Here is a 12,997-nt window from a genome sequence, read left to right on the forward strand (position 1 = left end):
GCAAATGCAGGTCGACACTTACGCGGTCCAAGTGCTCAACATTTTGTTGCTGCGTGTTGGATGGGTGAATCTCAACGGGAAACTGACTGTGGACGACTATGGACTCATCGTGGATGATCGTGGATGGTGACTTACTCTACTTGGCTACACTTTTTTTTGACGATTTGTGTTTGCGAATTCATTTTCATGGTTACCTATATATACACAGCCACATTCATATGCACAAATGTATGTATGTATGTATGTAGATTATAGTATTAATGGTATTTTAACAATTTCAAAGATCTGTGATACTGTTATGCATGATTGTTGTTATTTTTTTGCATTTTTATTGTTTAAGTAGCAGCGATTGTGCTCGTTTTTTTGCTTGTGCCACAGGCGCTGGTCACGTCGGTCACTTCTGATGGTATTACGTATCACTGTTGTTATTGTTATTATTATTTTTTGTTTCGTTTTTTCAGCTATATTTTATTGTTATTTGCCATGTTTTGCTATGGCTGTCCGGCGCTCTCATTTGCAGAGAACGTTAAATATAGAGAATTCTCACGAGCTACGAATAGTGTGAATTGTCAAAAATGAAGTGAAACCGCGAACACTATTTCACCTCGCTTAACTCGAAGGCGGGGAAGTTCTTAACAGACCTGATTACAGTGAATTATGTACAAGTACATTGGCTCTGCTCAGTTTTTGGTTTCTGTATGAAATCAAATTGACAAATGCCGACGGCATTTTGCAAGGCATTTGCTTGTGCATTTTTATGTTCCCTTGATAAACGAAAATTTATTCAATTTATATTTTCAAACAAATACAACCAAATAAAGATTTAAAATCCAAGATTTAAAATCAAAGTAACTTTAATGCACACATTTTGTTGTGTGCGTTTTAGTAAATTTGATGAAAATTTTTACTAATTTTTCGAGTCGAAATTAATTTTAGACAAAAATTCAAAGAGCATATTGGTATATTGATGAATATATGTATATGTATATCAATATATGTATATATACATATATTTTGTTAGTTATATTTGTGCAAAAGTTCAATTGCATCTTCAATTCTTATAGTGTTAGAAATGTATGTATGTGCACACGCACTGCAGCAACAATGACCTACCTCACGACGCATTGCCTTATCATATTTATGTGCATTTGAATATGCATTTTTTGGTCCTGTGCCAAACGAAAGTTTTTTAAATTTACCTATGTATATTACAGGGAATAAATCATATATGTATGCATTTTATAGATAGTACCAAACTTTGAAATTTAAAATAAATAAAATAAAACTTCAAAGAAACGTATTTGCATACATATATGGGACAACTAAGTTCTATTGCATCTTTAATAAATATAGTGTTGCACGCATATGTACATATGCACTGAAGCAACATGACCAACCTCACGAGCATCGCCTTATCATATTTCATGCAATAATTAGGGTGTAAATATTCGAATGATCGAATTCCTGCAAATGCTAAAACAACTTCTTCTGCATATGCATCGACGTATGTGCATGTGCGTATATGCACTTGATGCCCCAACTATATCTGTCTATGTACGTTCAATTGATCAAATCAATAAATTCTGTATACAAAACGCTTCATTACCAGGCACACAGGAAGATGGCATATGCAAATATAAATACAGTAGGTTCTGTTTTTATGCGGCTTTTTTTTATGCGGTTTTGAAATAGTGCGGTTTTTTTTTTAAATTACAAAATGCATGTCGACCTATCGGGAATTGTACATATAAACAAGATTCTAAGCCAGCTAAGCAAAAACTCATCACAGATTACATCAGAAATGCTAACCCTACAAGTATGGAACCGCCTGCATAACTATCTAGATCAGACGTGTACATTTCCTCAAGTGACGAAAGTGATTTTACGCCAAATCCTAAACGAACGCGCAACATGTGGGTATTGTCTGATTTTATTTCTGACTTAAATTTATTTTTCGATTCTGACGTTTCTTAAATAAAGATATAATTTTCAAAAATACAATATTTTGTTTATGCGATTTTATTTAATTATTTCAGATTCATGCGGTCTATGGAACGTATCTATAGTTATAATATGGGACGAGTGCCATTTTTTATGCGATTTTATTACATTATTTCAGATTTATGCGGTTTTAGCATTTGAAACGTATCTATAGTTTTACTATAGAACTAGTAGCTTTTTTTATGCTGTTTTTTTTTTATGCTGTTTCTTGCGGAACGTATCTACCGCATAAAAACAGAACCTACTGTATGTGAATTGAATTCAAGCAAAACAATGCTTATTAATATACACATATGCATGTACATACAACCGCACACACAGGGCATTCGCTTTATTGCTCAAAATGCGTATGTCGTTCAAAGCTAAAATTCTATGCCTAGCGACTACAAGAACAAAATGCAGTCCTAGACGCAGGCGTAGCGGCCATCATTCTAGTTGCCATAGCGCTGAACAGTCGCGGCGGCGCCGAACACTTTCAACTATTGAACTGTGCAACAAAAACTCATCATCAAAAAATTCATTGATAAGTTCGAGCTCATAGTTCTAAGAGCAAGAACTTTCATTCATAAAACGAGCCGCCCATATGCCAATTTTCTCGACAATTTGAAATTAGTCAATATTGGAATATTTCGCGAAGAATTATTTGCCAATATTTGATAAATCTTCAATTTTTGTCAAGTCGAGTGCCCGCGGCATCGTACATATGTATGCAAAAATATATGTATGTAAATATGTCGTTCTAAATGCTCGACAGCCGCAGCTGCTGTGCGTCAAGTGCGCGCATGAGCATACAGTAAGTTGCAGAAGAAAACAAGTAGCTTAAAAAAAAGGTCTGATTCGGACATTTTAATACTAAGATAAAATTTGGAAACAATTATTTTATGTTAACTGATAGTAGGCAAATAGTTAATTAGTAGATTACTTTACGTACATATGTAGTTTTTCAATTGATAAAAAGTGCACAAAACATATGCATATATCTGCAGTTAGAAACTTACTCTGAAATCAGAGCATTTGAAGATGCCTGTAACATTTCAAGCTTACTGTACATACAATGCTGTGCCAATGAATGTGCGCTGCGCCATGAGTGCGCGCTGGATTTCTTGCGAAGTTTTACCGTTTTATCTTGAGCTGTGGCTGGTGAGCACACATACACACAGCATATACATATGCGCAAATGTATATACATTCACAAATGTACATATATAAATTCACAAATTTACATTTGTATATGCCATCTTCCTGTGCGCCTGGTAATGAAGCGTTTGCTATAGAGGATTTTGATTCAGCAAAGTTTTACAGACACCAGACAGACAGACATAACATATGTACATAATTTGGATGATTTGGAGAAATTCAAATATATAGGTCATATTAAAAAGCTACCTAACATTCTTTGCTTCTAATCACCAACAAATTCTTATCGACTGCTGCTAAATTTACATAATTCAGCCCCTCACTGTTAATTTTTGTTGAAAAATCTGTCTATGGTGAATTGTCTTCGCGAGACGAGTACCCCTCGAAAATGAACACTTTCCAGTCATTAAGACTTCTCTATTCATTAACGTTCTCTGTCATTTGCACGCACACATACGTACATACATACAAATACAAGTATGTACTTATAAAGAGAATTGCGGCTACAACAAATTTGCGCCTTTTTATTAGATTTCATTCGGTCAAGTCTTGTGCAGAGAACGTTAATGAATAGAGAAGTCTTAATGACTGGAAAGTGTTCATTTTCGAGGGGTACTCGTCTCGCGAAGACAATTCACCATAGACAGATTTTTCAACAAAAATTAACAGTGAGGGGCTGAATTATGTAAATTTAGCAGCAGTCGATAAGAATTTGTTGGTGATTAGAAGCAAAGAATGTTAGGTAGCTTTTTAATATGACCTATATATTTGAATTTCTCCAAATCATCCAAATTATGTACATATGTTATGTCTGTCTGTCTGGTGTCTGTAAAACTTTGTTGAATTACCTTCAACTGAATCAAAATCCTCTATAGCAAACGCTTCATTACCAGGCGCACAGGAAGATGGCATATGCAAATGTAAATTTGTGAATTTATATACATTTGTGAATTTATATACATTTGCGCATATGTATATGCTGTGTGTATGTGTGCTCACCAGTCACAGCTCAAGATAAAACGGTAAAACTTCGCAAGAAATCCAGCGCGCACTCATGGCGCAGCGCACATTCATTGGCACAGCATTGTATGTACAGTAAGCTTGAAATGTTACAGGCATTTTCAAATGCTCTGATTTCAGAGTAAGTTTCTAACTGCAGATATATGCATATGTTTTGTGCACTTTTTATCTATTGAAAAACTACATACGTAAAGTAATCTACTAATTAACTATTTGCCTACTATCAGTTAACATAAAATAATTGTTTCCAAATTTTATCTTAGTATTAAAATGTCCGAATCAGACCTTTTTTTTAAGCTACTTGTTTTCTTCTGCAACTTACTGTATGCTCATGCGCGCACTTGACGCACAGCAGCTGCGGCTGTCGAGCATTTAGAACGACATATTTACATACATATATTTTTGCATACATATGTACGATGCCGCGGGCACTCGACTTGACAAAAATTGAAGATTTATCAAATATTGGCAAATAATTCTTCGCGAAATATTCCAATATTGACTAATTTCAAATTGTCGAGAAAATTGGCATATGGGCGGCTCGTTTTATGAATGAAAGTTCTTGCTCTTAGAACTATGAGCTCGAATTTATCAATGAATTTTTTGAAGATGAGTTTTTGTTGCACAGAACAATAGTTGAAACTGTTCGGCGCCGCCGCGACTGTTCAGCGCTATAGCAACTAGAATGATGGCCGCTACGCCTGCGTCTATGACTGCATTTTGTTCTTGTAGTCGCTGGGCATAGAATTTTAGCTTTGAACGACATACGCATTTTGAGGAATAAAGCGAATGCCCTGTGTGTGCGGTTGTATGTACATGCATATGTGTATATTAATAAGCATTGTTTTGCTTGAATTCAATATTTATATTTGCATATGCCATCTTCCTGTGTGCCTGGTAATGAAGCGTTTTGTATACAGAATTTTTTGATTTGAACGTACATATACAGTGGTTCAAACGTCTAATCGTACATGCAGAGGGCTCATCTTAAATATTAGTTTTAAAAGAGAAAATTTGTTTAATTTAAAATAATATACACTGATTTTATTTCATAATAACTTAATTTATTTCGTCATATACAAAAGTTTTAAGTTTTCACAACATTTTCTTAAAAAAAAAACAAAACCAAACAAAACAAAAGAAATTCATGTCCAAACGAATAATCGTACAATACTGAATTTATGCTCTCAAACTAAATATTTCTAAAATTAATACTTAGTAGAGAATCCTTTAGCTTTAAGCACAGCACTCAAACGTTTTGGCATCGATTCTACTAGGATTTTACATACTTCTGGTGAAATATTATACCACTCAGTTCGTAGAGTTTCTTTCAACTCATTAACATTTCGAAAGACTTTGTCCTTTAATCTTCTGGACAATTCCTCCCATACATGCTCAATTACGTCAAAATCAGGTGATTGTGCGGGGTTTGGAGTAGTTTTGGACAATTATAAATAAGCCACATCCTCGCAACCATTGATGTATGTTTTGGATCGTTGTCCTGGTAGAAAGCAAAATTGTCTATTATCCCCAAACGCTTGGCACTTTGCTTCACATTATTTTTTAAAATATCTAAATACTTGTATTTATCCATATTGCCTTCAATAAATTCAATATTTCCAACACCTGAACTCGAAACACACCCCCACACCATCACTGATCCACCACCGTGTTTCACAGTAGGCTTTGTATTTTTACAATCAAATCCTGCATTGGGTTTTCGCCATAAGTAGCACTTTCCATCGGACCCTTTTAAATTAAATTTACTTTCGTCTGTGAATAATACCTGTCAAAAAAGAAATTTAGTGCCAATAATTTAAATTTTATTTTATTTTTACCGTTTTCCAGAAGTTAATATCTTTTGTAATATAGTCTGTAGCAAATTTCATGCGAGCTTTTTTGTTTTTAGGACTTATGTATGGCTTTTTTCGTGCTATTCTGCCATGATAATTGTTTCTTTTCAAAACATTTCGGATTGTCTCATCACAAACTATCTTATCAGTCTTTTCTTTTAATGTTCTGTTAATTTCTACTGCTGTTACAAAAGCATTTTTTTCACTTCCTTTAAAACCAAACGTTCATCGCGGTCACTTAGCTTCTTGCCTTGGCCAACACGACTTTTATTTACAATAGAGAGGTAATTTTTATATCTTTTAATGATATATTGCATGGTAGAATGAGCTCTATTTACTAAACCTGCGATTTCTCTAATTCGTGCAATTTAATTATTAATTTTCGTTCTTCTACCGTTGCTTGTTTTCCTGAAGGTGCCATTACGTACCGATTAAGTTTATCACTTAAAGCAATCTGGATAACTAAATAAGAATTTATTTATAGTCCAGTGCAAAACGCAATTTGAAAAAAATGCTTATAGGATAACGGTATCCAGTCGACGTCTACTTATGTACGATTATTCGTTTGGACATGAATTTCTTTTGTTTTGTTTGTTTTTGTTTTTTTTTTTTTAAATGTTGTGAAAACTTAAAACTTTTGTATATGACGAAATAAATTAAGTTATTATGAAATAAAATCAGTGTATATTATTTTAAATTAAACAAATTTTCTCTTTTAGAACTAATATTTAAGATGAGCCCTCTGCATGTACGATTAGACGTTTGAACCACTGTATATACATAGTTAGGGCATCAAGTGTGCATATACGCACATGCACTTACGTCGATGCATATGCAGAATAAGTTGTTTTAGCATTACAGGAATTCGATCATTCGAATATTTACACCCTAATTATTGCATGAAATATGATAAGGCGATGCTCGTGAGGTAGGTCATGTTGCTTCAGTGCATACATATGCGTGCAACACTATATTTATTAAAGATGCAATAGAACTTAGTTGTCCCATATATGTATGTATGCAAATACGTTTGTTTGAAGTTTTCTTTTATTTATTTTAAATTTCAAAGTTTTGTACTATCTATAAAATGCATACATATGTACATATATGAATTATTCCCTGTAATATATATGTATATGTAAATTAAAAAAAATTTCGTTTGGCAAAGGAACAAAAATGCATATTCAAATGTACATAAATATAATATGATAAGGCAATGCGTCGTGAGATAGGTCATTGTTGCTGCAGTGCGTGTGCACATACATACATTTGTAACACTATAAGAATTGAAGATGCAATTGAACTTTTGCACGAATATAACTAACAAAATATATGTATATAAACATATATTGATAGGCATATATATTCATCAATATACCAATATGCTCTTTGAATTCTTGTCTAAAATGAATTTCGACTCGAAAAATTAGTAAAAATTTTCATCAAATTTACACTAAAACGCACACAACAAAATGTGAGGTCGTTTTACAATGTATTTTGTTTAAATTTTTCTTTTGAAATTAAAACAGCAAACATTAAAGTTACTTTGATTTGAAATGTTGGCGCATATATTCAATTCAATCATTTTTTCTTCATCACCTTTGTTTGAAAATACAAATTGAATATATTTTCGTTTACCAAGGGAACATAAAAATGCACAAGCAAATGCCTTGCAAAATGCCGTCGGCATTCGTCAATTTGATTTCATACAGAAACCAAAAACTGAGCAGAGCCAATGTACTTGTACATAATTCACTGTAATCAGCTCTGTTAAGAACTTCCCCGCCTTCGAGTTTAGCGAGGTGAAACAGTGTTCGCCGTTTCACTTCATTTTTGACAATTCACACCATTCGTAGCTCATGAGAATTCTCTATATTTAACGTTCTCTGTCTTGTGTGACTTGAAGTCCGCATAACCTTCTGCACCCCTTACTTGTCCCCGCCAATATTCAAACAGCAGCACTATTCTGTCCATTTTTCTTACTTTTTTATTGTTGTTGCTATATTTTGTTTTTTATAGGCGTGGGTATGTATAATTATAGCTGCTTGGATATTAAATTTTTACCCAAGCGCATTTTTAGTTTTTTATTTTAATATATTTTTTTCTCGGTGTTTGATTGTTATTTTCTTCGCATTGCCGGCATGCGCAGTTGAATTTTTTCGCGTAGCTCTTTGATGCTCGTTGATAATTTATTCAGAATAACAAACAATTGATTGTTAATTTAAATATTTTTTATTTCAAATTATTAACATTCTATTAGTTTTTGTCTGTGTGAAGGAATGTCGTAAACCTTGTTGTTGCTTTTAGGAGATGTTGTGTATGGTAGGCGCAGTAAGTCAATGGAAAAGAATTTTATCCAAGTTATGCTTTCGCATAATTTGATTGGCGTTGTAACCATTGAGAAGGCACTACTTTTAGGGCTATTTTCTCAAGGGCTGTTTACTACTCCCTTAACTGGTGGTAACTTAAACGAATGATGACTTCATAATTTCTTTTTAACCAAAGTCTGCTTAGCTGACTTGGGGTTGAATCGAGCATTGCGAATATTTTGGAAAAAAATTCATTATGAATGCACGAAAATTGCGATCGCGGTTGCACGATCAAGTGGTTTCTGCTGAGGAAAGGTGAAAGGGGCTTTTAATAAAATCGTGTGCAAGTTTTCCACTTTAATACAGGGATCGAAAATAGTTATTTGCGAAATTTAAATTCAAAAAGGCAGTCGGGAAAAAAGTTTGTATATAGCAATGCGATGCTTTTTAATCAAGGAATATTTAAAAAAAAAAAAAAGTCCTATGATCAATCATGAGCAACAGTGTATTTTAAATAATAATTAGTTTTTAAGCTAAAGTCCGCTAAAACAAAAGTTAAAACTTGGTTTGTATTTTTTTTTTTTGTCGAAAGTAAAAATTAAAATTTAGCTTTTATTTTTCTCGGTCAAAGGTAAAAATTAAATTTGACATTTGTTTTTTCAATTAAAAGTAAAAGTTGGAATTCGACTTTTATTTCCTTGGTCAAAAGTAAGAGCTAAAATTTGATATTTATTTTTTCGGTTAAAATAAAAAAATTAAAAACTGACAAACAATAAAAGTTTTCGAATGAAAATAAAATTTAAAAAGTGATATTTTTTTTTTCGGTTAAAAATAAAAATTAAAACTTGACTATTATGTTTTTGAGCAAAAGTTAAAGTTAAAACTTGATTTCCATTTTCTCGGTCCAAAGCAAAAATTAAATTTGACGTTTATTCTTTCGGTCAAAAGTAAAGCTAAAATTTGATGTTTGTTTTTACGGTTGTAAATTGAATTGACTCCTTTTTTTCGGCTAAAAATAAAAATTAAAACTTGACTAAAAATAAAAGTTAAAACTTGACTTTTATTTTTTTTTCTGGTCAAAATTAAAAAATTAAATTTTACATTTATTTTTTCGATTAAAAATAAAACTTAAAAAGTGATATTTATTTTTTCGGTTAAAATAAAAAAATTTAAAACTTGACTAAAAGTAAAAGTTAAAACTTGACTTTTATTTTTTTGTTTTTGGTCAAAAGTAAAATATTAAATTTGACTTTTATTTTTTCGAATAAAAATAAAATTTAAAAGTTATTTTTATTTTTTTTCGGTTAAAAATAAAAACTAAAACTTTACTATTATGTTTTTGAGCAAAAGTAAAAGTTAAAACTTGATTTCCATTTTCTCGGGCCCAAGCAAAAATTAAATTTGACGTTTATTCTTTCCGTCAAAAGTAAAGCTAAAATTTTATGTTTGTTTTTACGGTTATAAATTGAATTGACTTCTTTTTTTCGGCTAAAAATAAAAGTTAAAACTTGACTTTTATTTTTTTTTTTGGTCAAAAGTAAAAATTAAATTTGACATTTGTTTTTTCGATTAAAAATAAAAGTTAAAAAGTAATATTTATTTTTTCGGTTAAAATAAAAAATTTAAACTTGACATTTATTTTTTTGGTCAAAAGTAAAAAATTAAATTTCACATTTATTTTTTCGATTAAAAATAAAAGTTAAAAAGTAATATTTATTTCTTTCGGTTAAAAATAAAAATTAAAACTTGACTACTATGATTTTGAGCAAAATTAAAAGTTAAAACTTGATATATCTTTTTTTCGGTCCAAAGCATAAATTAAATTTGACATTTATTTTTTCGGTCAAAAGTAAAGCTAAAATTTAATATTTATTTTTTCGGTTAAAAATTAAAGTAAAACTTAAATGTTAATGTTTTTTCTGTTAAATATAGAAATTTAAAATTTTATTTGACTGAAAAAAATTAAATGAAACTTTAACTTTTTTTGACTGACAGCATATCGGTGAAAAATAACAACTCTTTACTGCCTCTTTAAAAAAAAAGAATCATAGCAGTTAGGTTTCTGATTTAATATTTAAGCGGCTTGCAATGGCCACGTTTATTCCACAGAAACAAGCTATATATAGTATAATAATTAAAAAGTCTTTGACTTAGCAAATTAAAGCCACCCCAAATGGCCCATGATTAAAAAATCATTATATATTTATTTGTTGGAAAGTTGGAAAACCAAATGTATTTTTTCCACTGCTCTCAGCTGCTAATTTACTGCTAACCGGTAGTAAATAAATTTGATCAGAATTTAACTGAAGAGATGTTCGCTTACCGGGCATTGAGAATTATAGTTTTTACTCATCTACCAATTATGTTCTGATTAAATGCTTGCTTAATAAAGCACTGAGAAAGTTGCCATTACTCCGCCACTAACAGTAATCAAGGCGAATTTATTATAGGTGACAGCAACCACATATAAGTAAAACCCTACATGTATTTGTTGTTGCGTTTGGTCCAAGCATCACGTCCACGTACAATCGCAAATGTAAACATACGAATGTAAACATACCAATACATACAAACAAAGCATATCATTTTGACGTAAGCCATACCTACGGCGAAAAATTCAGCTGGGTGAATGCTGTCACCTATAATAAATCCACCTTGGTAGTTATATATCATTTTCTCTCGAAAACACAAAATAGCTGTCTCGCCAAATGTTGTCATATTCCGTGCTTCTGTGCCAAACAGTAGGAAGAGAAAAATGAGAGACTAATAAATTATCGAGAGAGAACTCTACATGTTAGGAAGTGGGATTCTGTGCTAAAAAAACAGTGTCCATATAGAACATAAGTCAACCCAATTTTCCCTCACTAAGAACGCTTTAAAATTAATTATTCGTCTTTATATATGGACACCCTGCGACAAATCATAGCATTCCCACGACATTTGGTTCTACGTTACCGGAGCGACTCGAATTTATATTCGGCCAAGGACTTGTATGTGAAATGTTTATTCTGCTACAACACAACAACAAAATGATACCATCTCAACTTTTTGACCCGTTTTGACTATTTTTATTTTTTCATTTCAATGATCATTATTTTGTTTTTTTTTTTTTAAGTGTAGTTTATTGCCTAACAACAATCATATAAAACCAACTTTAAAATTTTATACATAAATTTTTAAAATCCCACAACTTTTACATCCTCATTCCGCGGGTTTTAATTAGAATTTACGGTACGTGGTTTTATAGCTTATTAAATTTTAGTATAATAAATTGTAAGCTCGAATTTTTTTTACAATATTTTTTCTCGATGGTGTTGCGAATTTTCACCATATAAAAAATATCGTGCATTTCAATATGCAATAGTATAATAATATGATGATAAATGTATGATAGCATAAAATAATGATATATAGCGAATAATAATAAACGACGCTTTACATACATATACATATAAATAATGTATTATTATTTTCTGCTAATTTGCTGTCATTTGGCTCACTTTAATTCAACCAATAAGTAAACCATTATTACTAAAGTTAATTATAAGTTATCATAACCGTAGCAAAAGTTATCAACCATCGAATAAAATAAACAGTAAAAAATTACCTCTGGTTGATTTCCGCTGGTCAGAAGTTAAACAGCTGACTACACTAAGTTAACATACAAACGTATTTCAATTGCCTCCATATTCAGATAATGAGCTTTTTTGAGCAAAAATGTAAGTTTTTTTGCAAATAAACTCATTTGTGGGAACCATTAATTTAATGTTTTATATTAATTGTTTCCTTAGAATACACAATTGGCGAGGATAAGCCAAGAATTGCGAAACCCGCCCTTTTCTACTCCAGATATGACACAATTATTCCTTCCTTCTCATGAAAGCCAATTTTACGTACCGGAACGGCTGAGGTTTTTACTGACCAACGACTGCCGCCCCAGTAAACTAGCCCTTTAAGTGCGCTGAATCTGACAAAATTATTCTCTTCCATAGTTACCAAACATTGTGCCTTCCGATTATCATCTGTTCTGGTCGTTGGCACATAACTTTTTGAGGCAGCATTTTTCATCATATGAAGATATCGGAAATTGGATTCACACTGCATAGTTAAGAGGGTTAAGTAGATAGATTCCAGGTACTAACTCAAGAAATAAAATCTTGCTAAAATTTTGCCCAAAACCATAATTTTTTACGATGAATGCTCACAAAACGAAGGAAATATAGTAGCACATCAGGCGGTTTTGAATTTTAGTTAAGCAATAAGAAAATGGTAAAATTTGAAATCGGTTTGAAATTACGACTTAGCAGTTTATGGAAATGATGTGGACTACGAAAAGTTAAAAACACGTTTAAAAAAGCTGAAATAATAGTGAAATTGAATAAATCTCGACTAAGTGAACTCAGATTTTTTCATGTTAATTCTGATTGGCTGAATCTAAAAATTAATGCTACAGAGTTTTTGATTCATGCTGCGCCTTCTACTACAAGTTGTGGAAGAAAAGAAAAACAATTTCCAGAATTTTTATGATTTATGTTTTTAAATTTTTTCATACTGATTATGAAATGCAACCCTAGAAACAACAGCAAACAATTTTCTCTTTGTTTATTTATATTTATAACTTTCCAATAGAAAAATTAAATACTTTAATAATTTATATATTTATTATAATTCTTTTAT

General features: G+C 31.5%; 1 protein-coding gene across 4 annotated transcripts in view; it reads right to left on the reverse strand.

Annotated features, from left to right (window-relative positions):
- LOC129239690 (2,3-bisphosphoglycerate-dependent phosphoglycerate mutase) overlaps positions 1–12,997 on the reverse strand; it is a 65,342-nt gene that overhangs the window by 37,712 nt on the left and 14,633 nt on the right. The window contains exon 1 of one of the 4 annotated variants that reach the window (XM_054875442.1): positions 23–124. The exons of the other annotated variants lie outside the window; for them this stretch is intronic. Within the exon in view, the coding sequence (XP_054731417.1) occupies positions 23–42 (20 nt within the window). The 5' untranslated portion in view covers positions 43–124. Of the gene's footprint in view, positions 1–22; positions 125–12,997 lie in introns of those variants that run through there. 4 annotated transcript variants of the gene reach the window in all.

This window comes from Anastrepha obliqua, chromosome 1, assembly GCF_027943255.1.
Source record: "Anastrepha obliqua isolate idAnaObli1 chromosome 1, idAnaObli1_1.0, whole genome shotgun sequence".
NCBI lineage: Eukaryota > Metazoa > Arthropoda > Insecta > Diptera > Tephritidae > Anastrepha > Anastrepha obliqua.